Below are 27834 nucleotides of genomic sequence, written 5' to 3'. Positions count from 1 at the left end.
TTCTTTTTTTCTTTTTTTGATTCTCCAGTCTTTCTTCTTCTCATACTTACAGTGTACAATCTTAGTTTTAGTGACAAATGGAAAAATATCATGACGAAATACATGAAATTATCTCCAGATTAAGGCATCACATCATGGCATTCACTTTTCTCTGACTGGTTCATTTTAGTTTCTTCTACTTTCTTTCTTTCTTTTGTTTTACTTTGTTATTTGAAAAAGGTTAAAAAAGGTTTTCTTATGCATTTGTATCCACTCCTGCAAAACTGTATTAATAATGCTTGTATGTTACTTTTTACTAAGGCTTATGTAGAAGCAGCAGATTACAGAATGCTTTTTCCTGTTTGAGATTCCACTGAATGTCAGCATGTGACATGCATTTAAGTTATCCCATCCATGCTTTTAAAATAACAGCAACAACTTTCGAGCCTTGTCTAACATCTGATCTATTTTGCGACTTGTAAATAAAACTACTCGCTTTACAAAGCACCCTCACAGAAAAAAAAGGCCCCTTTCTGAAAGGACTGACAACTCTGCCTGGCAAACTGCACCCTCTGCCCGGTTGCATAATTTTAATTGAAGGCTCTGTTTACACATGCAAGTGAGCCCTAATGAATAAAGTGCCTCTTTAGGGGTACAGGGGCAGTTACATTCTTTCCACACTATACCAGCCCACCGATACCCAGCTTTCCCACGGTGCCCTGGGTCGAGGATGACTTCCTGTAAAGCTGCAGGATTCCCAATAATACTGAGCCCCACATGGAGAAGAAGACATGTTGTGTAAGGAGTTCCAGAACATGGTTTCAGAGGTTTGTGTCAGGGGAAGAGTGCCGTGTTTACACCTTCAGTGTTGTCATGGGCCCATGTGACAAAGTGGGGAGGGCTCAGGGGTCCAAACACAGAGAAAAGGAGTGAGACACAAGAATGTGAGGAGAGAATGAAAGCAGTTTGTGAGCGAAAACAGTGAAGCTGCAGAAGTTGGTCTCAAATCAAGGTAAGAAACTTATTTTATGACTTTGTCTATCATTTCAATATGCATATTATTCATTCTTTTAATATCATCAGCAATTTCCAATAAATGAACTTAAAAGAAACTTAGTATCATCTTTTATGTATCAGTAACATATTATTTAAAAAAGGAGTGAAGGAAGGAGTACGACGTGGTCCTCGCATTCTTTGAGGGAATAATGTGATAAGATAAGATAAGATAATCCTTTATTTATCCCACAATGGGGACATTTGTCATTGTTACAGCAGCAAAGAGCAAAGAGCAAAGATTGCAAACAAAAAGTGAACACAGTACAATTTAAATAAAAAAATAAAATTTCATTTATTGTCCTGTGTTGAGCTAATCCAGTTATTGGACTTTGATGAAACATTTTCAGGAAAGGACTGACACACTGATGCTTTAGTTGGCAATAGCAATGCTTTTTATATGACCTACAAACGCAAACAAGCCCATCAGTGCCAAGATAGGTCATTAATAGTCATCAACCTAATGACTAAATAAACACTATGCTGCATTTCAATAGCCTGAAACTGGGGATTGAGACTAATAATTATTTAGAAAAAAACGTCTGCTTAGGACTGAACTGAAGAGTAGGATAATTATCTCATCTAGTTCTATACCATCTCATATTGTATTGCAACCACAGGAGACACCACCTGCTTGGCCTTAGAAAGAATCCAGGTTTAGGGCACTTCTGCACAAGCCTCAGTGTGGAAACCAGAGGCCATGTATGTACACTTTTTATACCGTCCAAGTGCCAACAACCATCATTGGATGTGTCATAATTGATGCTTTACTTTCAAAACACTGACATGAAATTAAAAAAAAAAAGCCAAAACTAATGTTTGAAAAGTGCTTAAATGACCTCAGAACATCTAAACTTTTGGATATGCATGTACTTATTTTGTTTTGTGTGACAGGTGAAAGCTGCCGCACAGTGAACACTGTGCTGAGATGAGTGCCATGATGAACATGACTTCGGTCTTTAGTGGAACAGCCAATTTCTCTTACGAGGCAAATGTCACTGGCAATGTCAGATTTGCTTTCCTGAGCAAACCCAGCTTGTTTAACACCATCATCAATATCTTAACCGTGGCCATCCTCTTCATCACCATGGTATCCCTCGGCTGTACGATGGAGATTTCCAAAATAAAAGCCCATTGCCTCAAGCCAAAAGGAGTAGTCATTGCAATGCTGGCACAGTTTGGCATCATGCCCCTAACTGCCTTCTGTTTAGCCAAAATGCTGCAGTTGGATTCTTACAAGGCTGTGACTGTACTCATCTGTGGCTGCTGCCCGGGGGGGTCCTTATCAAACATTTTTACCCTGGCTGTAGAGGGAGACATGAACCTCAGGTGAACCATTATTGATGCATTATTGACTGTCTTGTTGTGGAATTCCAAATGTCTACAACAGTTGGATTTCATACCGTTGATTTTTAATATGTTCCTACGAAGCAAAGACTTTTTTTTTGCATGCAGCTTTTGAAAAAAAATCTTTTTTGGTACATCAGTCTAATAATCTTTCTTATCACCCTGTTAGCATCACGATGACGACTTTCTCCAGTATTGCTGCCCTGGGTATGATGCCCCTTCTGCTCTTTATCTATAGTCAAGGCTTCCCCAGCCTGAAAAGCACTGTACCCTACATCGGCATCATCACTGCTCTGGTGTTGACACTGGTGCCCTGTTCCATTGGCATCGCCATTAATCACTACAAACCAAAGTACACACCCATCGTCAAAAAAGTGAGACTCCTGAAATCTTACCTAGATCTTTTTGTTCCAGCAGAAATTGGCATGTTTAACTGTTACTTGGCCCAAATCTGTATCTTTAAGTGTCCCAGTGATAATGATGTTATCAAGAAAGGCCAATTGGACATCCATTATCCTTGAATACATCCAGATGATGTCTGCTACATTTATAAGTAGAAAAGCAGTGTGTCATATCTTGATACTGATATATATGTTACATTGGAGTAGATAAGTTGTTACATTTAAATTTGTTTCACTTTCTTGACAGGGTGGTTTGACCTTGCTGGTAATCTGTGGCATCATAGTACTCACAATGTCTGCTTTTGCCATCAAAGACATTCTGTGGATGATCGTCACACCTGATATTATGACTGTGGCTGTGGTGATGCCCATGACTGGCTTTATAATGGGATATGTCATGTCTGTCATATGTAGACAAAGTCCAAAGTAAGTGAACTAGATACACCTTATCTTTGAACTGACGAAAAAAGCCAGTCCATCGTTGTGTCCCAGGAACTTCTTATAAAATGTAGAAGATGGTCCAATGTACCACATTCTTCTTCTCTGCTCTAGTTTACCCAGTTGTATGGTTTAGTAAAAGTAGTATGGTATGGTAATGAAACAATGAAAAGATAAAAGCAAAAGCTTTGTAGCTGCTTGGCAACCCTGTGCAACCCCAAAAGCCCAAACAATGATTGGCAATTTGCCTGGTCGAATGTGGGCTTATGTTGAAACAACTATTTTGGCTGTGTTGCAACATGGCTTCTATGGTAACTTTCTTGGCATTTAAAGTTAGCACATTTCCTTTTGTCTGTACTTTCAATTTTGACTTTGGAAATCTTTTCGAGTCCCCAAGGAATTAAGTTCAGAAGATTCACATGTTGACACATAACCTCTGTATAAATCTTTAATGTATGTATGTAAAGTATATGTGATTGCTGAAGACAGAAAGGGTAAAGGCTTTACAAGTTTGTGTGCACACACTAACTTCAAGCCAGCCATGCACTTCGAAACACAACGGAGTGGCAAAATAGATAAAGCGGCTGTCTTTTTTCTTTTTATGTAAGATTTATTTTTGGGCATTTTGTGCCTTTAATGAAGAGATAGGACAGTGGATAGAGCCGGAAATCAGGGAGAGAGAGTAGGGAATGACATGCGGGAAAGGAGCCACAGGCTGGACTTGAACCTGGGCCGCCCGCCCTGAGGGCCACGGCCTCCATACATGGGGCGCGTGCACCAACCATTGCACCACCAGCGCCCCTAAGCTGCTGTCTTTTAAGAATGAGCTGCATCCTTTTACAAAAATAAGGCAATTTAATAAAACTCAGGTCTCTGATCAGGCAGATATCCAATCATAGTTAAGGGTAATGGTGTTGGGGCCCTGCCCATTCACTGGACAAGCCCCTATCATAGCACTATGAGTTGAGTACTTCAACTTTTTATATTGTAAATATGTTTGGATGGGGTACCGGTGGCGTGGTGGTTGGTTGGCATGTGCGGAGATTATAGTCCTCCAAGCGGGCGGCCCAGGTTTGAATCCGACCTGTAGCTCCTTTCCTCCATGTCATTCCCAACACTCTCAATCCCTGATTTCAGACTCTATCCATTTTCCTATCTCTGTAATAGAGGCCCAAAAAGCCCATCAATACAGTGTAAAATAAATAAATATGTTTGGATAGAAATATCACTTTTACATTGAATTTTCAAAAGAAAAAGTGTTTTTATATTGATTAACAGCTCATACTGCATAACTAAGGGACGCTTATTCTTCCTCCACAAATGTCCCATAATAATATCACAAAGCACATTTTTAAAGAATTCTTGTGGAATTTATGAAAGACTAAAACTAAAAGTTATCCCCCCTTTTAGATTATGCAGGACCATTGCCATGGAAACAGGATGTCAAAACATCCAGCTGTGCCTTGCCATCCTAAGGGTGACATTTTCCCCGCAGACCATTGGAGCCTTGTTTCTCTTCCCTCTGATATACTTTATAGTCCAGGTCACCGAGGGCGTTCTGCTGATGCTGTGCTTCAGATGTTACCGAAGATTCAAGCCACCAGCGAAGGGTAAATGTCACAGCTGCATGTGTGTTTGTGTAGAGAGAGGCTGGGAGGGAGGGGTGAGACACACATGTGCACTCTCTCTACACATTTGTAGCTGTTGGTTTTAAATTTAGACCAAAGAGAGTCTAATGTTGACATTCTTCTTCCCACACAGAAACCCTCACATATGAAGACTCAAAGAATAAGTGTCATTTGCCATTGAGAAGTCCCCATCTGAGCCCTAATGATATCACAATGGGACAGCATTAAGCATTCACACACTTACCGGAACACCCCTCAAAATCTCTGAGTATGTGAGTGTCAAGTTTGGTGTTCAGCCTAAGTAGTAATGTCTGACTTAATATCTCATCATCTTCAATTTTATCAGTCAAACTAATCACTCAGTTCATTTTTACCTTAAAAAATGTAAATAAAGATTGTTTCGTCAATCTCCACCTCTGACACACACTCTGTGGCAGTGGTTTCAGGCATTAAAAACTACTACTACTACTACACTCGCTGATGTTCCTGTTTGCTTTTGTAGGACATGTAGAGGCATCAGTACTCATTTCTGTCCGTTTCCTAACCAATCAAAAACACCTTGCAGGAGCTTTAACACAGGGGAGACAATCAACCAAGAGAGCATCACAGAAGACGAACCAGTGCTGAAGATGAGACCAAGAAGAGCTGAATCCTACCTTTGAAGATGCAGCACCTCACTGTCTTTATGTCATGTATAAATATCAACGTCACACCCTGATCACTCAGGCCTGTGGTACTGCAGGAAAGATTAATAAAGCATGTGCAAACAGTAGTTCTAATTGACTTTATTAATCCTAGACAATGTAAAGTAGGGTATAATGAAGTAATAAGTTAATGATTTAAAGTAATAACGTTGTGTATATTTTTTCTACTGAATATATGTGATATAAGGCTAAATTCATTCATTTTCAGAATAATGCTCTTTGATGTATAAATTAATAATTTAATTAAATAAAGTCCATTGACATGTCATGTGCTCTTGAGACTGGAGAGTTGTTTTGTTGTTGACTAAATACATGAAAACGTATTTAAAGGCAGACATTTGCAACATTTGACACAGTAATTCAGGAGAAATCAAGTATATCCTCTGTAAATATCTCTCTGAGTCAGGTCAGTCTACAATGAGAGAAAAGTGCGAGACTCGCCAGCTGTGTTGTTGTCAGAGCTGTGTTTACATCATGTTTACATGGACGTGACGGCATTGTGTATAAATCTGTTTTAGTCAAGGACTAGAGAAAGGAAGAATAACAGCCTACTGACTGCTTATGTGGGAAGTGTCTTTAAATCAAGGTCATTCTGTGTCAATTTATGTGCAATATGAAGCTATGAGTTAACTAATGTGTGCTAACATTAGCCTGCTAACACAACAATGCAGGCCACAGGTAATTGCAGCTCGAGCAAAGGACAATTTTGTTCGCTACTTGCGCTTGGTGCTTGATTATGGTGCGTTCTAATTACTAACTCCTTTATGCGGTCGCGAGTGGAGAGGGGTTGGAGGTGTGTTGCTGGAAGAAAGCGGAGGCTTCAGAATAGCCGAGGTGTCGCCTAACAGCAGTTTGTTGTTTGTTTTGGTTTATTGTTGGTGCTCAAGGGCAACATCTACTGGATCAAAAAGTCGCACATTCTTCAGATTCGAAGGCTATGAGGATCAAAAGAAAAAAGGCAATCTGAACACGTCAAATAATATTTAATCAAAATCACAGGATGGTATATACAGAGTAAACTTAAATTAGAACTTTGTACATACATTAAAATAACAGCTATTAAAATAAATCCCTTCCTCAGTCCAAAAGTGAATTCAATGGACAGTCAAACAAAGTGAACACCGACTTTACATTTATATCTACACTTACTCATTTTGTGTTGGCTCTTTCCATTCATGTTTACAGTGCCACATAGAACGTGCCTGCAGAATGATCAGAACTAAAGCGACAGAGAAAGAAGAAAGACCCCCCCCCCCCACCAAGAGCTGTGGAAGCATCAAAAGAAGTCATGGCTGATCAACAGCACTCTGGACACAAATAAATTAAACATACATTATCCAAGCAGCCTGCATAAATTAAGAGAATAATATTTCCCATTGTACAAGTGACGTGTCTGACAAAGCCACACATGGAATCACTAAGCAGTGGAGGCATTGAACTGACATTCATTTTGAAAACTTCTCATTTCACGTGTTATAGATCCTTGTGCATAGAAGTGGAAAGCTAAGGCCATAGGGAGCAGGTGTGTGTTTGAAGAGAATACTTCTAGACTTTTTGAAAGGAGAAAATGTGTTGAATGCAGGTGTGAAACAATAAGTCTCCTAAAAAATAAAAGTTTGCCCACAATTACATAAAAAAAGGGTTAATGCTTGGATGGACAAACAGCTTTTAACTGTACAGTGGCATGTGACATGATGCGAGTCATGGTTGAAAACATCTTAAATATAATTCATAATCACAAAAATCTTTGAAAGTGTGCATGACTTTATGCATCTTTGCAAATGTGTCTTAAATGGTGTGATATGTGGTTTATTAAAAGTTACAGTTATCAAGACACTGGTGAGATTATAAGCTCCCAAAAATCAGTTTGCAGCTTCGCCCGCACAGTTTTTTTCATTCCAAACTCAGTGATACTGACTCTTTTATGTTTATGTTCTACATTTCAAATCCAGCTCCAGACATTAGACATACATAGTGTAGGAAGTCCTGTAAAAAATGTAAGCATGTATGTACATGTGAATCTCTTCTCTTTTTTCCTTTGGGATGGGACTTGAAGCTTCACTCAGAGCCTCTTACTGTATGTCGGACTCTTCTGTGTCGACAGCTGTGTTGACAAGAATCTCACAAGGCCTCCCCCCTCACAGTACAGGTTAGAAGCATTGCTGGTTGTCTCTGTGAAGTTCAAAGGCTGCAGCATTTTTCAGGCCTCCTTCAATAATGGCATCTCTGTAGACAGCAGACAAACGTTAGCATCAGTACTAAGTAGAAATTGTAAATACATTACAAATGAATTTGAAGAGGGTTTTACCATCAGAGTAGTCCATCTCAGAGTCCAGAGACAGGCTGTGTTGCTCGCTGCCTGCAGAGCGCCTTCTTTGTGATGAAGAAGGAGCAGCAGCACCTACTTGCTCCAGTACCCAGGTGGAGGATGAGGGGGAGGGTGATGGGGAAGAAGAGGAGGAGGAGGGTGGTATAGGATGGACAACAGCCATCTCTGACTGCTGCTGTTTCAGGGAAGAAGGCCGAGAGGGGCCAGCCTCTGGCGCGGTGGCATGCTGACCCTCGGACAACACGATCTGGACTCGAGACTCGGAGCTGAGAGTTGATGCTGAGGCTCCGCCGCCGCACACAGCCTCCTCGTAGGAGGGCAGAGTCACCTGGACTCCTTCCACCATGATGGATATGGGTTGGCCCGTCACACCGGGATCACGTCTGGTTGCAGAGAATTAAAATCCCTTAGCTTTCATGAATAGAGTGCTCAATGTAAAGAACCTATAATAGCTCTATGTTACATTTGTATATTGCCTTGTGTAAACAAAGAGTTGTTCAGGCCACAGCTTTGATGTTGATTATTTCCCCGTCAGAAGTGGGCAAATGTGGCAGCGTGCTGAGAGGAAAACACAGAGCCCTTAGTTTGAAGGGCTCTGACTAATCTGCAGAAAATGCTGAAAGCTTCTAATTGAAATTCTCTGTATTTAAGAAAGGCCCTGAAGTTGTCACAGTTGCTCTTTTACACACAACCATTTACATAAAGTAAGACTAATCATTCCTTTTAACCGCTAAATGTAAGGGATGCCTTTTATGGCTGTGTCCATCTATCCTGAGGTGCACGATATGTCAGACAGAAATGATCGCAAGAGAGAAAAGAAACCATTCTTTAATAACAGGGCAATAATAATCCCCGTCTTATTTTTCGATCATACAAAACCAGTTGTCAATACGTAACTATCAAAGAAACAAAAACTCAAGTGATAAAACAAAATGCTTTGGTTATTCTCTCAAAGCACAAGCTCCTTTTCCAAACACTTCCAAGGGTCCTTCTGGTGATTCTCTGACTGAAAAGAACCCTATGTGGACACAAGCCCGGGACTCAAAGTAAAAAGATTGATATGAGAGATTGATATGAGGCTAGACTCACCGATGGAGGGACTTGAGTTTTGGCTGCAGAAGTACAAAAAGCACAATCAGCAGCAGGATTAGAGTCACTGAGCTGGCTGTGGATGCAACTATGGACAAGGCGGGCATCCCCAGTGGTAGAGTAGGATCACTGTCTGTGAGGAAATAAAGAAATAATTATAAAACTTGTAATTTCTCATCAAAAGTACCCTTGTTTTATCAATATATATTATTTTTTACCTTGCTCCATGAGGCAACTGAGTTTCATTTGGCTGTCCCATTCCCCATACTGACAGGTCAGGTATTTATAGTCTCCTTTCAGAATATAACCTTCATCACAGAAATATTCAACCACAGTGCCATGAGAGAGTCTTCCACATGTGGAGGGGTGGCAGGAGTAGCCCCCGTTCTCTGGTTGATATGGAGGCTGGCACACTGTTCAAGGCACACAAAAAAAAACACATCAACTGCAATGCTAAGGAACAAACATTTTTGACCTACATAAAGCAGACAGTCAATGTTTATCTATCTTACAGTACAGGTCGACAATAGGTGTAAAAGTGTTTATGATGCACACATGCAGAGTGCAAAATGCAAAGAGTAGTAGAAGGAGGTTTGTCTTTACCATCACTGCGTACACAGCGAGGAGGCTGAGAGGACCAGTGTCCCAGTGTGGTGCAGGTGAGGATGTTGGCTCCATCTGCCAGGTAACCCGGATCACAGCTGTACTCCAGGACTGTGCCCACAGGGAACGAGCTCTTGTTGGTTTCTGTCAGATTAGTAGAGCCATGCTGCACTGTAGACGGTCTGATACAACCTAAAAAAACAACAATCAAAATACAGTGAGTACCTGTGCCGCTCTGCATGAAGTGCTTAGTCTTTTAAAATATACTGTGTATAGACGTTTGTTTAAACAGTAAACTGAAAATAGACTTGAAATGTCACTTCATGACTCAACTCCTTTCTAACAACAAATCAATTATTAAATTGAAATGCAAAGAAGCTGGAAAAGAAATATTGAACAAAAACAATATTAATTGAAGTGAAAATAAAGATCATGATGTAAAAAGGGTGAGGCTGTGATAGACTTCGATAATAATTTAAAACTTGTGTCCGCATATGTGCCTTGACCTCGTCATAACATGCCTATATTTGTTAACACAGCTGCTGGGTGTCAACTAAAGAACCAAAATGTGTCTCTTAACTCTAGTGGAGCAGGATTGTTTTGAAATGCTGCACTGTAATGTACTGTGCTATGTTGAACAGTATTGTATTTTGATGCACTTGACCGTCCCTCAATCTTGCTTTATCTTGGTCTGACTCTACCCCTGACCATCTTTACATTTAGGGACATAGAAAATCATCATTTGGACTGAATTGGACTCATACTTCTTTTCTTTACTAAAGGTGGTATTTTGACTACTATGTTGTTGTTGTTGTTGTGTTTATTTGTTTCTGGCTGTGGTCTTGTGATGTAAAAATCCAAAATGTTCATAAATTAAAATTATTAAAAAAACAAATACAGTAAGTGCTGTGAGGGGGTTTGTCTTTACCATCACTGTGTACACAGCGAGGAGGTTCAGAGGACCAGCGTCCCAGTGAAGTGCAGGTGAGGATGCTGGGTCCGTCGGGCAGGTAACCCGCATCACAGCTGTACTGCAGGACTGTGCCAACAGGGAACAAGTTCCTGTTGGTGTCTGTCAGATTAGTCGAGCCATGCTGCACTGTAGACGGTCTGATACAACCTGAAAAAGAGATTAAAATGACATTTAAATAAATGTTAATTGCTTAACATTAACATTTTCATGAGGAAGCTGCGGATGTTGGTGCTAACTTGCTCACACTGTTAACAGCTTGATAACTAACTCTTTAACTGACTAATTTATCAAAAAAAGGCAAAACAGTTTGGCTTTATTAAGCTCACAGGCGGACATTACACATTTTAACATGAACCTATTCGATAGATCTTGGTTTGTGGCCTGACCAACCTTGGCTCACACAGCTGATCTGCATGGGGCCGTCCCACTGTCCATCCAGACATGTCAGGTAGTAGTAGTCCCCGGTGAGAATGAAGCCCTCATCACAAAAGAACTCAATCACAGTGCCATGGGAAAACATACGACAAGGAGTTGGGTGGCAGGTATAGCCCCCATTCTCAGGTTTGGAGAGGGGTAGACATGCTGATAGTGAAAAAAACAACACAAAACATTTACAGATAAGCAAAACAGGCACAAAAGCATCAGAGACCAAAGTGTAGAATGTTTAAAAATACAAATATGTTAACATAAAGAGGATTTAGTCATTTGTAAATAACACCAGATACCCACAGCACCGTCACTTCTCAGTACTTAATGCAGCCAGTGGTGGACAGCATAACTTACCTCCACTGCGTATACAGTGAGGAGGGTCAGACGTCCAGAGTCCCAGTGTGGTGCAGGTGAGGATGCTGGGTCCGTCTGGCAGGTAACCAGGGTCACAGCTGTACTGCAGGACTGTGCCCACAGGGAACGAGCCCCTGTTGGTTTCTGTGAGGTTTACCCAGCTATTCTGGACCATGTATGGTCTCACACATCCTGGGAAGAAAAGACAGAAGAAGAGAACATTCTGTGAAGCAGTTGAATTAAAACACAAATATTTGAGCCTGGTTTTGAACGTTAGCCTGTGAAGCCACGAGTAGCAGGGACACAGGTTGACCTACGGTAACTTTTTGTACCAGAAAGACTTAGGGGGAGAACATAATAACAAGTAAATGTTGTACTTTAAATCAATAGCTCAAGAGCATCATCTTCCATTGCAATGCTAGTATTGTTTCTGTAAGAAGCAAAAGTGACTTTGCTTTTCTTTAGCAAAGTGTTTAAACGGTGAAAACGTTAATTTCACTGAACTGATGTATTTAATTGGGGCTGTAACCCTCAACTCTGAACTGCTGTAAAAAGGAAATTAAATAATATAGTATGCAAGTCAATAACGCAAATCAAAACAAATTATTCTGCATGGAACATTTTACAGCATTAGTTTTTAGCCATCACATTGTTGGGAGTGAACTGGTTTCAATCTAAAACCATTGGATGTTTGATTGTCTTAAACTGCTACATAGTCTGGTTTTAGATTAATCATTGATCTTTTAACCAGTAAATCATCCTCTCAACAAATGTGTTCTTATGACAAATCTGATTCAATAATGTTTCTTTAGCAGTTAAAAGAAGGGTTAATACATAACAGCTACCTTACACCTTTGCATTGTTTGAGTCAATGGATTCTTACCTGACCCTTGTCCAGTGGACACTGCAGTTAAAACCAACAACAACAAGGAGGACTGTACAGTGGCTGAGGTGGGGGCCAACAAGGCTTTTGATGTTGACTCTATCATTCCATTGCACATCTTCCCCTGTAGAGTCAACTCAACCTGGCATGATCAGAAAAAAACAGTTTTTATTAGTATACATATAAAATAAATCATGCTTAAAAGGCAATTCCCCGAAGCTTTGACCATTAGTGACACCTGTCTGATGAAGGTATTCCGCAGAGCCTGGACGGCTGCCAGAGAAATGGGCGTGATTGTGGGACATTGCTACAATGACAAGACTATGAGATAAAGATAAAGAAAGCTAGCAGTTATTAAAAACCAGTAGAAATCCCCCCTTTAAACCTGTTTATAATCAATAATAGCGAATCAATTACGTTTCCTCATTATATCTCATCTCACAAATCAAACGTAACCCCTGTGAAATGTCCCACCGAAGCTACTTATTATAACGTTACTCGCACAGTTAGATTTCTTATTAGCTCTTGTGGCTAACAAGAGAACAAGGCCAAAACAGAAGACAATGCATTTACATGCTACGTATGTGATGTTGACGACAACCAGACAGTAATTATCCTACCACTTCACGTTAAGAGAACCGACATAGATGAGATACCTTCATATTTTATTGTTAGTTTCGCTAGGTTACCCAACCTATCCAAAATAGCTTTTTAGGCTACTAGACGTTACGCTAACTACACATTAAAAGGGATATTTGGTAAATTACCTGCCACAAAAGCACGGCCTTCAACCCTCCACCTTTGCTTTGTCACACTGTAGACATTTATCAATTATATATTCGCTTTCCCGAGGACATTTGGATTTGCTATGGTATCAAATATCTGATTTAACGAGCCGAGGAGTCCTAGCTTGCTATCCGCTTGCTAGGCTAGCTAGGCGCATCGATTGCATGTATCTGACATCAACTACGCCGCCTCGCTGTCGTCCAGTAGCCGTAGTAACAAATGAATATTTCCATAGTTACAACATCCGGGAGTGTTTGCGTCCATAGATACGAAAAAATGGGCAGAAAAATGCTCGCAAGTTTCTTTGTTGACAAGTATTTTAACAAAACAACAGCAATGTAAGTGCAAAAGTGTTTTTTTTTATTTTTTTATATCGCTGTAATCCTTGAAGTCGCAGAATGGAAATAATCAGAGGAAGTTTAGAGGATATTTCCCGACCTGCTTCGAGTGAACAAACAGGTAGCCGTGTTTCAAGCGTGTCTTTACCTCATCATGACAGAATTTGTCCAACAACTCCGTTTTCCCTTGTTGTTTTGACCAAGGATGCGTCTGATATTCAGGTAATTAAGTCAGATTATTGGCATAAAAAATAATAAGTTTGACAACATTGGGTATTTTTTTTCCCTGTAACGTTTAATATATGTCCCTTTAAGATCCAAAGTAGCTCTGAAGAAACTATTGTCAACTCTTCAGCCAGAGGCCCTGACAAAGGTAAGCCTGCGGGGTTTTTTTTGTTTTTTTTTGTACAGTCTATGGTAGGGGTGGGCAACTGGCGGCCCGGGGGCCACATGCGGCCCCCATCAACCCTCAACGTGGCCCTCGGGTCAGTTTTTACACATCAATTAATTGGAAACATGAAGAAAAACATGACCAAATCTGCCATGAAAACCAGAAATATGTCCATAATAATATTTGATCACTGGTAAATGTTGAGTTAAATTTGAGACATTATTGACTGTAATCGTTTTTGTATCCTACAATTTGGCCCCCTGGCAGTGAGAATTAAATGAATGTGGCCCTTGCTGTGACTGAAGTTGCCCATCCCTGGTCTATGGTTTGTACCATTACTATTATGCCTCAGTTTTTACAGGTAAGCAGACATTGTAATATTTGTGCATCTTTTAGGTCATGCAAATTTCACTGATGAAGAGAAAGAAGATTACAAGCTACAGAGAGCCATTGAGGAAATGAGACTCCTTGATGAAATATTGTCTGAAAAGATCTGCAGAGAAAAAGAAATCAGGCGTCAAAGGAAAGATTTTCAGGCAAGACTCTGGCAAGAGCTCCTGGTAAACACACTCTTTGAATTCACTCTAACATTACCATTTCACTAGCTATGTATATTTTTTTATTTAAACTGGGTGAAAGTGATGCATAAACTGTATTGTTTTGCAGCAGAGTAAGCCTGAAGGTCACTCTGAATGTGTTCATGAGGCTCTGAACACAAGGTTGTTTCTGGCTCTTGAGGCACCCACTGGTAAGTGAAGGCAACAGTGTACAGATCAAAACAGTGTTTATTAGTCTAGTGTTTGAGTTCATTGTGAGCCATATTAAATGTGTTTTTTGTTTTTTCTTAAAGGGACAGATGAGGAGGAAATCTTTATGTCTGTGTTTGAAACTCAAGTTCCTGACTGTGAGCACACCACAGACAGCAAATACATGGAACAAAGTGAGTTAGTGAAATGCAGCATGTCAAAACATACTCTTAAAACACATGCTCTCATTTGTACTGCCTAGATTGTGCACTTGATGGCGCCACAAGCTTACAACTACCAAAGCAACTACTGTGCTTTTCCCTGTCACGGAAGGCCGGTGCAGACATTAGGGCAGTTACCCAGACATTTAAGCACTTTCAGAGAAGTGAATGCATCACAGTTCAGTCAATATGTAACCCATGAACAATTTTCTAATCAAGACCTTGTGGCTTTTTATGAAATCAATCTCCTTCAGAAAGAAATGTGGATTAGTTGACAGAATAAGAGCACACTGTTGACATCACCAGAAACTATTTTATTTGTTAGCACACTTGGCTTAGTGTTATCATTAGAGCATTGTCACACTTAAAAAAATGTTCTCTCTTGGAATCTTAATTGTGTTTTACCTGACAGGTGAAAAGATGCCAGACAGCATGACAGAATCATTTGAAGTAGGCCATGAGGGGAGTGGGGAAGAGCAATTTGAAAGCAGCCACTGTGGAGCTTCCAAAGGCAAGAAAAAACAGAAGGACTTTGTCAAGAGAAACATTGAGGTATGTCAAAGTTCACGTAAGGCCAAAATGCAGTGCTGGGGTGTATCGCATGACTGGGAGCAAGTCTCTTGAATGTTTGTTTTTCCAGTGAGGAAATATTTGTCTCAAGCTCAAGAAAAATACATATTTTAAGCCCACTAGGCCACCACTGAAGATGAGTACAAATGTAAATAGTGATTTTCACCCCCCCCCCCCCCCCCCCCACCCACCAAATGAATCAGCTAATAAGTGGTGAAGGGTCCGAGGTGGTTTTGACCCAGGCAGAGAGAGAGCGGCTGGCCGAGCTCCTGCAAGAAGTAGACGAAGCGGAAGAAGACAACGCCAGAGGGGCAGACATTGAGGTAGGCCGACATGAAGCTCTAACAGACAACATATGCTTATGATGTGTGTCTCTTTCAATTTCCTTGATACTTTCTCTTATCCAGTGTTGTTATGGCGGACATCATTTTAGCAGATGATCCTATTTACTGCTTCTTTTACTGACATTTTCCACCTGATATGAACTGCATTTAATCCATAGTATGTCAGGAAATTTATATTTATAGTGTGCAGATATTGTTTCCAGACTGTTAAACACAATTTGCTTTCCATACAATGCTGCCTCTTTTTGTATAACTTCTAATAATATGCGTCAAATATGTAAAATTTAGTCTTTTACCTTGATTTATTAAATGCGTTGTTTTACTTCAGGACAACCCGTAGAGTAACACTGGTCACATAACCATGTTTTGAGGATGCTTGGCAGCTGAGACGGCCTCTGGCCAGAAGTCTCCTCAAAGCAGTTCAGATTATGAACCAGATGTGTGTGGAACGCTGCATGTTTTATTCACTTTATTAGCACGTTTTCATAACTATTCCCTCTGAGGTGTTTCTGTGAAGCCGAAAAAATTCCCGGATCTTTCATATCGCCCTGCTATTATCACCTGATGGCTCAGTGAGGCTGTGATGGTGGAGCTTAAAGACACAATATTGAGGCGTCTTTTTGTTTTTCCTTTTTGCATGATGTGTTAAGAACCGCTTTCTCTGCTGTCAACCTACCTACACCATCCTAGCTTAAGATGTTGTTACTGTCAGTTTTGATACGCTTTTGTAGCCAGTTATGCAGTCGGGAAGCCAGTCTGAAGTCAGATGGGATGTTGGGAAGAAAGAGGGAACTCACTTTTCACATGCGATTGCGTTTAGCTTGACCCCGACATCTCTGCATCAGGACAAGCCGTTATGGGTTTTTTTATGTCTTGCTGCTCTATTTATGATGTTTGCAGTAGTTTGCAGTAATTGTGGTGGCAGATATCAAACTCTGGGGAGTGCAGATCCTGTGGGGTTTCTTTATTGGCTGGAGGAAGATTTCCTGTTATTGCGAAGCATGCTATTATGAATGGTCATAACATAGCACGCCCATTATTTATGTCACCAGGACTTTGGCAGTGATGAGTCTCTAAGTTTTGAAGACTTCACCTCGGTCTTGGCAGCATCCCCAAAGACACATCAACCACAAGTTGCTACTCATTTTTTTGCGTCACACTGTCTTTATTTTATTACAACCGCTTGTCCTAACAAGCTCCCTTTTCCCCTTCTTGGAACTCAAACTCGTATATCATCAGCCGTAAGTAATCGTAGAAAATTTTGATCCTGCAGTATCTCCTTTACTGACATTTACCTTCGATCTATGGCCAAAGATTCATACAACATGCCTTGAACAGCAGTAGTAGTCATTATCAGGATCTAAGAACATCTGTATGATGATTCTTTCAATAATGTGTGCATAGTAATATTTCTATTTGCTTTCTTGTCAAGTCTCTTGTCAGAGACTTTAAGATTATTAATACAACTTTTACAGATAAGCGATAGCCAACAATGTAACTGTTAGCCTAGCTTAGCATAAATACTTTTGAGTTGGATAAAAAGATCGAAACCATGTGAAACAATTGTGGCATGTGAAATGTAAAGCTACAGTCAGAAAAGAATTAGCTTACAGTAGTAAGTAACTCTGAAACTCAACTATTTCCAAGTTCTATTTTGTTTATTTAGTTTGTGCTAAAAACAAAGAGTGAAATATGTCATAGCTTGACTTACAGGGCCATGCAACTGCTTTTATATGCTAAGCTAAGCTTTAGCTTCATATTTACCTTCCAAAAGAGTTTTATAATTTGCAAATGTATGTTTTCTTCACCTAGTTGTCAGACCTCTTGTTATTGGTGATGTCTTTGCACCTTTTTTATACATTCTTTGCACTGTTGTGATCTTCTTTACTCTTCAAAATGTGAGCTCTCCACCCTCCAGTTGTTTCCTGTGGGACACTTCGAAGAGTATACTATAACATAGACTATATAGTTTGCATGCAGCACAGGAGTAGTGATCGACACCTTGCTTGAAGTAAAGACTGAAGTCAGACTCGTAGCTCTCTCCTGTTTCAGGTCACAAATATGCTAAATAAGCAACAGATTAATAATCAGTATTAGATATCATAATTAGGTAGTAGATAATCATAATTAGATTACTGACATTAACCACGTTGGATATTATTTGATTTGTCGATGGCTCTCCTCCAGGAGGACATGTATGCTGTGTCAGTCGCCACAGGCCACGGCTACACCCCGGAGCCCTCCGACCTCGAGCAGCTGAATACCATTGAGTCCAAAATTCGCCTTTACCTCCCTGCGGAAGAATCTCTCTCAGTGCAAAGCTCATACACAAACCTTGGAAGCATGTCCCAGGTATGTACCTTACTGTCTACACTCTACCAAGAAAAAGGTTTATATGGACCGCTGTTAATATCCTCCAGGCCTGCTCTGAGATGATCTGTTCTTGTATTACATCATATTGCAAGATCAGCGCAGAAGGGCAAAGATGGTAGGATCTTGTAAAACCTTTTGTTATTGGCCATCAGGGAGACACACTCCTTCTAGTAAGCAGGGGAAAATACTATTATGTAAGCTGCTGTAATTTGGAACTGAAGTTTGCCTCACTTTCCATCCTTTTTTTTTTCCATGTTTCCATATGAAGGCCTAATCTAAAGCTTCATGTGCCTGATTTGCAGCTAGTAAACGTCATGTAAGAAATTAGCTTCGACTATTGTTTCCGTATTAAAATTACTTTTCTCTTTCCAATTTTAATAATTGTTTGTTGTATAATGCTGAGATTTTCGCTCAGGAAGCCCATATGTCTACTTCCCTCGACATTGCAAAAGACATTTTTGAGTAAGATGTTTGTATTGTATTGATTCCTTAAAGACTGTCCATTCCTCGAGTGTTTAGCATAAACATAAAATATCTTTACTACATTTAAGACTTTCAGACCAAACGTCAAAAATCACCCTTTAAACACTGTACACGACAAACTTTACAGACTGATCCGTCCATCATTATCACATCAGATAGCACGCGACCAGTTTCACAAACATTTACTACATTGAGGTTTTTACACGCCTTACTTCCCGGCTTTGGGTTCTCTCCTAGACGTTAGCTCAGTGAGTTATCTCAGGAGCTTATCTCACTACATTTTAAAGGCCAGATGGCATGCTCATCATTTGCATAATCTGTCTTTGGAAAATTATGTTTTTTTTAAACTCGTAAAAAAAAAACTTTACGCAACAGTTTTCTTTTCTCGAGTCGACGGTACCATTTTCTACTATCACTGGATGTAGACAAAGGAAAATCTGCAGTACCAGATCCCAGTACTGGAATAGATCATGAGCTGTGTCATAATGTTTGGACTGAGAATTTCTCTTTCTGGTTTAATAATTTCCTGTTGTGAATGTATTCAGTCATCCATCTAATTTTATAAGGAAATGTAAAAAAAAAGAGACATTTGAAGTCGAGGTACTAAGGTCATGGTTCATGTACTGGATTTAGCTGATAAGAAATCCCTAAACGACTAAACTGCTGTCTTGATCAGCTAATAGCTTGACAAATCAAATCATATATCATGATAACGATATGAAGTGTAATATATAAACATGATTGTTGAAGAGTGCTTGTTAGCTTTAACTCAGTTTAGGTTAATATTTTACACAATACTATTGTTACAATACAATGTTTGCAACATGTTCCTCCTGTAATCCAAAACAGTTTTTTTACGTCACCTCTGAATTAGTAAGGGCAGAGTTCAGCAGAGTCTAATGAACAGTCCAGGTGGGTACATCAGTTTCACAAAGCAAACACATCCAAAAAAGGAATCAAGCAAAAGGCAACTGTCAAAAATCCAGCTTTGCAGTAATCTGCCATTGGAGCCAGATTGGAGCACCAGGCCAACAGCCTGCAGGTGAAGAAGGAAAAGAGAAGGTGGCGCCGAGGTTACCTCACTGTCTCTCACCTATCCGTGTCTGACTGCAACGGACGCTCAAGTGGCAAGTTGTTGGTATCCGCAGATCTGTGAAAGAGAACGTTCTGCTGTGGCAGTAAAAAGCGTACACAAGAAAAATCCACATGAAGAAAGGACTGGCAACATGAGGGAAGGACACACGAGGTTTAAATACACAGACAATCAGGGGATGACGAGATGCATGTTAATAAAATCAGAGCTCAAGGATCTAGATCTAGAGACAAGGGTGATTACAAAATAAAACAGGAAATGACAATACTGAAAATATAAACAGAAACTTAAAACATGACCTGATTTAACATGACGGACCGAGTCAATGCTGGGTGAAAAAGAACTGTTGTTTACATATAGAATCATTTTATTATTTATTGTGATGAATCCATACTTGCTTATGTGTTGATTGTAAGTGCTCAATTAGTGATTACAATGAAATTGTGATAAATTGAGCAGCCCTACACGACACTAAGCTTTAATAGCGCCCAATCAGATGTGTGCATGATCACTATCGGTGAGGACTGTTTAGATGTAAACACGACTAAGTAATACCTGAAACTCTCAAAATTAACCATCCGACTTTGACAATGATGTCAGGATTGTTCTATTGTGAGTGAACACAAAACTGTCATTCCTTAATAAATATGACTCACGTAATACTCTTTCAGAATAACGCAATCCTCTCTTATTGTCCTCCAGAGTGGATCTCTGGCCAAGAGTATAAAGCTGGGATACAACTGGGCAACTGAATGCGTGACTTTATGTTGCCTATGTCATTTCTCTTCCCACCCTTTAATCATCTTGACTGGTCAAAGAGTTTTTTAGGAGAGAAAAAAAAATCCCCATCATCCATCATCTGCTCCCCATTAGTGCTGAAACGGCTAATGCATGCACTTCTTTTCAGATGATGGAAAATATGAATTAAACAGTGAAACAAAACCTCTTGTCTCTCAAGTATTAGTTGATGATTTACCCTCAGATTGTTAAAAGTATGTGTCTAAGTGTTTTCATTCAGTTAATAGAATACAGAGTGAAAGAATGTAAATGCAGAATCTGTATGGTTAAAGGTAACCATTTCTTCCCTAATCCCTTCTCACTGTTGTGACACGCATTAAAGGTAGCCTGCCCTGACAATAAATCTCTTTCAGAGCCAGTCATTCATTCCACATAAGGGCCCGTAAATCTTGAAGTTGGTCATAAAAGTAAATATGCTTTTGTTTTGCGGTTAGCTTTCTTCTCGGCGGTAGCTCGCACCAGTCTCTCCTAACTGAAACCATTTGTACGGCGGAGCAGGAACCTGCTTGTTTGCTCGCTCCTTCAAGTGCACACTCTAAAGTACACAAACGAGATCATCATATCTCCGTTTCAACACCTCTTAAAACTGTTTTTATCCTCCTGATACTTGATCAAAGCCAACATTTCAGCATTTGCTTTTGTCTCTCACTTTCTCTCGATGTCAGATTGATCATCTGTCAGGAGAGTTTTTTCACCTCTACCCAGTGAGCACTTGCTCATAAAGGATCAGTCGGGGCTTGAATCTGTGACCTCAGAGCTTGGCGGCATCCTTTCCCAATAAGTCATGATTGATATTCTGAAGAGAAAGCAGATCTTTGCATTCCTTTTCAGACACCTGATGAGTAGCTTCATCTGGCTTAGTTGGTTCTTCTCTTGAGCCTGTGAGGGTGGATACAGTCTGTGAGGCCTGACAGAGGTCACTGCCACAGAGGAGCGTCACCCCCCCCACCCCACATCAGAGCATAATTACAGAGCTGGTGGAGGTAGAGGAGTGCCAGCTCCAGAAAAGGAACAAGGCTCTCCCTTTCATTTGGAAATATTAACACATGCAAAGGCCGTACCACCACTGCAGTTATGACCAATGTGCACTGAGGAAAACCAAAAGTCCACCTATTGCAGCCGTTTTCTCTCAGAAATATGTTTAAAAATGTAGAATGGGCGCTTTGTACATTTTTGAGCAATTTAAAAAATCTTGCATAAAGGTGGTCATATGTGGACTCTTGTTACTCTCTCTGCACTTTCACCTGTAGTTTGGGCTGCCCACTTTGATCAGATCACCAAAGATGCATGTTACTGCTCGGTGGAAAAGAGGCCTAATTGCTGAGCGATAATACCAGATCAATGTCCATGGACAATCTTGTTGTCTGGAAAGTTTTTTGTCTGCTCGCAGTGTAGTTGCAGGTTTATACTGCAGTAGCTAAACGACAAATCAGGACTGACTAAATGTTAGGCAGCTGTGGCTCAGTAGTCGGTTGTCTCTCATCAGGAAGGTTGGGAGTTCGATCCTCAGCTCCTGCAGCCACTTGTCCGATGTGTCCTAGGACAAGACACTTAACCCTAATTTGCTCCTGCTGCTTCGTCTGCGGTGTATAAGTGTGTATAAATGGGATTTGCTAATACTGATGGCCACTTTACTTAGCAATCTCTGCTAGGTGCTACCTGTGGTGTAAAAGCAGTTTGAGTAGTCAGAACACAAGACTAGAAAAGAGGTCAAGTCTATTTCCCATTGAAATGCCTCTAAGCCCCATTAAGAGTCTTTGGTTGAATCATTATGACTAATAATGATTATGGTTGGGACCAGATTTTTTTCTAGATTAATCCGGTATTGGCATTTCCGGCATAAAGATATGATCAATGTAAATGTTGGGAATCCCTAAAAAATCATATTGAAGGAGAGGAGGGGGTTGAGGTGCCTGATTGTATGTAAGGCCTACGCAAGGGTTTTTGTTTCCAAGTTTTAATGAGAGTGTTTGGGTCCACTCACCTCAAGCTCAACTACCTAATTTTAAAAGGAAAATGATCTGATTCATGGTTTGCTCCTAATGATGCAGAAAAGGCACAGATTGTTGCGTAATGACTTGCCAGAATACAGGAAATTAAGTGTTTGATGCTCCAACTTTTGGCCTTGGTCAAAAAAATGTGGCCGCCTGGTGAGTCATTCGGAAAGCACAGATAAAAAGCTCCTTTCTCTTTACCTCTGGCTGCCTCTTGGTCATTTTTTGATGTTAGGAAACAGGTCAGGCAGCTTCAAACCCTACTTTAATTATCTTGATTGAATGGAATCAAAACATCCCTTTGAACAGTGTTTCCCTTGGATGCTGCTGATATTAGTCTAATGACAGCATTGCTCCTTTTGCTTTCTTAATTTTCTCCACTTTTCTCAGGCTTCATCTGGAGTGGCCTTCGTGTCTTTAAAAACATGTGTTGGTATATAGGATTAATGTACAGCACACCCCTCCTCTTGTACCACTGTGTGGTATAACGCCTACACCACCCACAGCTTGAAGCCAGAGAAGGGGGGCTTTGTCATGAGAATAAAGCTGCTGTTGGGTGTTTGGTGACATGGGTGTGTAAGTGTTTGTGTGTAATCAGAATGACGTGCTTTTCTATCATATATGCGACTTTTAACATTGTGGTTATGATAAAAAAATAATGAGTGTTATCATTGTTTTCAGTCGCTGTCCCAGTGTTGGATTGCATCAAATCCCTCCTGTCATCATCAGGGCTTCAAATCCTTTTTTGTTTGCTTAGTAACTCCAGCTGTGTTTTTGTTTGTATCAGTTGGCTGTATTTTGATGTAGGACGATGAGGTCACTTTAGTCACATTGTGTGGTTGCTGATGAGCACCCATGATTTTAACTAGCTAGTGTTAAGTGAAAGAGCAGAGTTTTGGGGCGGAAAACGCCCTTTTGACCAACATAAAGTGGTCAGCAGCTACTTTACAAAATGTATCTTTTTTGGTCTGTCACATAAAAAAAAACAGCTTTGGAAAAGCTTTAGTCATTTAATATTCATCTAAACTATAGGTTAGTTCCTATTTATATCATCAAGTTTGAACACTTTAAGATAGAAAAATGACCATAACCTTTTCATTAAACTTCATGCTAACTATTCTATAGCTGAATGGTAAGTGGTAAATGGACTACATTTATATGGAGCTTTTCCTTCCAACCAGGTAAAGGGTTTCTTAATGCCAAATTCAACCTTTTGTTCATACAGGTGTGAGAAGTGTGTGTGTGTGTGTGTGTGTGTGTGTGTAGATAAAATAATGGAAGGGAAGTAAAATAAGAAGAATATAAGATTCTTTGTTTCACACACTAAAATAAGTCAGGGTATAAAGAACACACTGCCGACTCCACTGCTCAGGCACAGCATCATTCTGTGTGAAAGACTGCCGCCGTTATTATAAAATAGAGAAACATGATTTAGATGTTATCCATGTAGTCTGCTTGTGCCTTGATGTCAAATGACACCAGAACTAAGAACTATGTGATTGCCAGTACAATTTCATGGAACTATCTATTTTGTTCTTTAAATGGCAATGACAGCAGGAAAACATCTTTGTAAAGGAACAAACTGTCCTATCTGGTCTAATATAGCCTGTAACCTAATTTCGCAATGCCAATAAGTCTAGCATGTCATAGGTCTTTACTATTTTCAAGTGCTGTTATCAATCAGCTCAAAGCCCAAAATGTAAAATTCAAAATCCAGTTCATGTGGCTTCTAGTTAACAATGATAGATGTTTGTCATGACCTGCTTTAGAAACCCACTCGTGGCCTTTGTGCATAATTTTCCGGTTTGTTTAATACTTACACAATAACAGACTCAAAGTGTTCCACATCAGTGGCAGCCATCTTGGCTTTAATGCCTCAATGACCCTTAAACCTGCCCCGTATTAGATAAACGGTTGTGATTGTCCTGACCTGAATCAGGCCAGATGGAAATCTGATAGATTGGGAGAGGGACCAGACACATGCATCTGCTAAAGCAAATGCGACACGAACTGGCAGATTTGTCTGGTTTCCAGGGTACAATGTTCTTTTCTCTTCTGAAGTATTGAAAATATGCTAATTCATAGCAGAAAAGGATGTGACTTAGTTTTGTCTCTTTGAGAGATTTGACTGAATCGAACACTCTGCCCCTATTCAGCAGTGAACGGCTGTTTCTCAAAAGGTGGAAATGTATCCACTTTATTTGTAATTCTATGCTGATATGAAAACTCTAATGTCATCTTCATTGCCTTTGTAGCTTAAAAAATCTGCATGATGAGAACTGAGATGTCAGGTTTCACATGTGGCATGCTCTGTGTTTTTCACATGGTTTACTTGGCGAAAAAGAATAGCCTCCCCACCCTTCCCCACCCTATAATTGCCATGGGACCCAGTTTATTGTCTTCCTATAAACGCCTCTCCCACTGGTGTTATCCACAGCAGCAGCACTTGTGTTAAGCGGTTCAGAGAGGCTTTTCCCTGCCTTGGTTGAGATCTAACTTTTGACTTTTCCACTTATTATGACACCTCTCAGAGGATTCATCTGCTAGCAATAAAACAATCCTAAATATCCCCTGACTCATGTCTCTGTGATCCTTATTAAGTAATATTAGAGTTTTACTGCAAAAAACATCTTCATTCTGTTTCTTAAAATTAAGAATCAAAATTCAACACCACTCTCATATTGGGTAGTTTCTAGGTGTTTAGCTTAAGTTAGCATACCACATTGATGGAAAAATGGACTAAACATCTATTTCTGCTCTGTCAAATTCTAAAGAAATCTGTCCTCCAATTGTGTGATGAAAATAAATGTAGCACTTGAAACAATGAAAAGAGCTAGCTAGCCATGAAGCTAGCTTATTGGAGTTGAATTTTAGAGTAGCCAGGCAAAATGTACTTCTCGGTCAGTTTGAAAACACATTTTAGTTCATTAGGTAATGTTTAATTTTTTCAATTCGTACAAAACAGTGTAGCCTAAAGCAGTGTACACACTTCACAATAATCTGGCAAATGTTGTGTTGGTTACCCTTCCAACCAAAGTCAGCAAAGGCTAAATTATCTAAAGTTTATATCTTGCCAGATTGTTCTGTGGGAAGACAATCGAGGCTGTCCCGATTGAATTAATTCGTCCTTATGTCATTATACTCAGAAACAGCCGTGCACACACTCTGTGTAATGTCACTTGGAACGGAACATAAGCCAATCAGGATGCAAGCTGACTGAAGCAGGAAGTACATCAAACACAGCCATGCCGAGGACAGCAAATCACGAGTCAGATTGATGACAGAAATGGAGGACCAGCTTGTCTTTACAGTGTTCAAAAACCACCATCGTCAATTCTTCCTGCTCGTCATCCACGTGATTTCGGACACACCAGTTGCTGGCTGGTGAACGCTTCTTTGAAGTACCGCACTGACAGTGTTGGGAGCCCTGTTTAATCTCTCACTGTTGAAAAAGTACCAGCTCATTGTAAACCTTTTAGCAGCTGAAATCTAGGTCAGATACTGAGCCTGACAATACACAGCAGCATGTGTCGGAGGGGACAAGATGTGCAAAAAGATGCTTGGATCTATTTTCCCTCCAGATGCTTTGGATAAATATCCTAATAGTCTGCTTTCAAGTTCTTTGTTTGGATTCATTCGGCGTGTGTCATTATTTGGCAAACACTAAAATGACTCGATATTAGCAACTTGATGCACGTTGGAGAGTCTTTTTAAACCACAGTCAAAGCCAGACTGTGTTTACAACGGTCTGGAGGTATCTCAAGACAAGATCGTCTTCCATAACAAGAACTGTTGAACCTTCAGATGAAATATTTTTCAACCACTGACGGCTTGTTGGATTATGCAGAGATACTGAGAAGACACAGGTGGTGTGAATATTTTAACCCAGTATCACATTCAACATGCTTCTTTGATTGAACGAGGCAGCAGGAGGTTTTGATCTGTGCAATAGTTATTGCTCCAGACCACCCTCAGTTTGGAGGGGGGAAAAATGAATGTATAAAGTCCAGATGACCTAAAAGTAAATCTTCTAATGAATCAGGAATGTATGGCAATCATCAAGTCATTTACCCCAGATTCAAACTTGGATCAAAACAAATCTCATATCTGGGACATATCTTGAAGACCATGATACACAAATGCTGACGTACCCTCTTCTGCTGTCGTATTAGATTGATTTGTGTTCTACGTTCACAGAATAAGAAGGGGAAAGGAAAGCTGGTGTCAAGAGCTAGATTGTGCCTTTGAGCATAGAGGAGTGCATGATCAAAAATGTTTGTAAGCATTACCTGGCTTAAGTCTCAGCACGCAGGCAGGTTTTTAACATGCATGCCACATCTGCATTATAGCACCTTTTCCTCATAACGTGGCACATTACTGTGGGCCATAGCAAGGAAAATATCAGTCTGAGAGAAGGAGATTGAAGAAGCCGTTGCCTCCATACTGTTTGCTCCTAAGCTCTCGCAGAGAGTGCTCGTGGCAAGGCATGTGGATGGATCCTGGCAGGTAGCCTGGGTCCACGTGGCACAGCCAGAGCTCGTACTATACTTCAGATTTGTAGAGAGAGAAGGGAAAGAAAACAAAAAGTGAGAGAGAGAGAGAGAGAGAGAGAGAGGAGAGAGACTCCTGTTCTGAACATCAGCTACCTCTCTCTGGGTGAGTCAGCATGGCTGGCTCCCTTTTACCAAACAACAATTTCCCTTGCCTGATATTCCTTGATAAACAGACTGTCACAGTGTATTATGAGGAATTACAAAGAGACGCTTTCTCTGATGTAGAGTCTGTTGCATACTACCTCACCCTACACTTCAAAAGCACCAAAGTATGTGATAGGTTTGAATAACAAGCTATTCTAATTTTCATAAAGACATGAATTATTGCACGCCTGTTGTGGTAGACTGCATTGGTTTCCCAATAAAATTGGCAACGGGATAAGAAACAAGCTGTTTTTATTATGTTCGTAGCCTGTTTTCGAACAACAGAGTGACTCAATCTGGCCTTCATACATCTTTGATATTACAAAAGGCCCCTAGAGTCGAGGCCAATGAACCGTTTTGTGGCTAGTTCATGCTAAAACAAACTGTAGGGTTGGCCAGCGTCCACATCACATAAGTGTTGTTCAAGGAGAAACCCATTGAGGCGATTTTCCTATGTCTTTGCATCAAGATAAAAGATTTTTTCTGAAAAAAACTCAGAAGTCTCTATGTTCCTTCTTGGACGTATAGCTTCTGGAGCCATTTTTGATTTCAGCTGGTTTGAATTCAGAACTTGATTGAATAGGTCACAAGTTGCACTCATTAGTTTGTTTGAAATTTGCAGTAGCAGTTTTGGTTTCACTTTCATTGACACGTCCTTGGATTAGCAAGATGCCTCTGTGCATGTTGTCCATAATGAAGCTTGAGGATGTGAACAAGGTCATCAAGCTTCCTCCAGTGGCTCTTCATCCGGCTCCAGATAGTCCTAAACATGAAATGTAAAAAAAGTGTA

The 27834-nt window shown here is 40.2% G+C and overlaps 3 protein-coding genes across 6 annotated transcripts in view; 2 read left to right on the top strand and 1 right to left on the bottom strand.

Annotated features, from left to right (window-relative positions):
• Positions 1-706: 706 nt before the first annotated feature.
• LOC132993503 (hepatic sodium/bile acid cotransporter-like) lies at positions 707-5831 on the top strand. 3 transcript variants are annotated; one of them, XM_061063374.1, is made up of 8 exons: positions 707-991; positions 1653-1734; positions 1927-2361; positions 2549-2753; positions 3028-3206; positions 4629-4828; positions 4980-5118; positions 5412-5831. In XM_061063374.1, exons 3-7 carry the CDS (start codon positions 1961-1963, stop codon positions 5072-5074), a joined length of 1080 nt encoding a protein of 359 aa, XP_060919357.1. In that variant the 5' UTR covers positions 707-991; positions 1653-1734; positions 1927-1960; the 3' UTR covers positions 5075-5118; positions 5412-5831. The 3 variants fall into 3 exon arrangements, with proteins under 3 accessions (XP_060919357.1, XP_060919358.1, XP_060919356.1); XM_061063375.1 differs by lacking the exon at positions 1653-1734 and having other exon boundaries at positions 4980-5114; XM_061063373.1 differs by lacking the exon at positions 1653-1734.
• Positions 5832-6514: 683 nt separating this feature from the next.
• Positions 6515-13167, bottom strand: LOC132992929 (sushi domain-containing protein 4-like). The gene is made up of 10 exons (XM_061062520.1): positions 12978-13167; positions 12211-12352; positions 11328-11519; positions 10935-11126; positions 10500-10691; positions 9572-9763; positions 9187-9381; positions 8969-9101; positions 7859-8262; positions 6515-7776 (listed from the first exon to the last, which is right to left on the bottom strand). Exons 2-10 carry the CDS (start codon positions 12326-12328, stop codon positions 7751-7753), a joined length of 1644 nt encoding a protein of 547 aa, XP_060918503.1. The 5' UTR covers positions 12329-12352; positions 12978-13167; the 3' UTR covers positions 6515-7750.
• Positions 13168-13343: 176 nt separating this feature from the next.
• Positions 13344-27834, top strand: part of fsip1 (fibrous sheath interacting protein 1) — a 28898-nt gene continuing 14407 nt past the window's right edge. For both annotated transcript variants that reach the window (XM_061062523.1, XM_061062521.1), the window contains exons 1-8: positions 13344-13556; positions 13650-13707; positions 14122-14285; positions 14392-14473; positions 14576-14665; positions 15105-15244; positions 15466-15585; positions 17794-17958. In XM_061062523.1, the coding sequence (XP_060918506.1) occupies positions 13395-13556; positions 13650-13707; positions 14122-14285; positions 14392-14473; positions 14576-14665; positions 15105-15244; positions 15466-15585; positions 17794-17958 (981 nt within the window). In that variant the 5' untranslated portion in view covers positions 13344-13394. The remainder of the gene's footprint in view (positions 13557-13649; positions 13708-14121; positions 14286-14391; positions 14474-14575; positions 14666-15104; positions 15245-15465; positions 15586-17793; positions 17959-27834) is intronic.

This window comes from Labrus mixtus, chromosome 18 (genome assembly GCF_963584025.1).
Source record: "Labrus mixtus chromosome 18, fLabMix1.1, whole genome shotgun sequence".
Lineage (NCBI taxonomy): Eukaryota > Metazoa > Chordata > Actinopteri > Labriformes > Labridae > Labrus > Labrus mixtus.
This window is presented reverse-complemented; position numbering and strand designations above follow the sequence as displayed.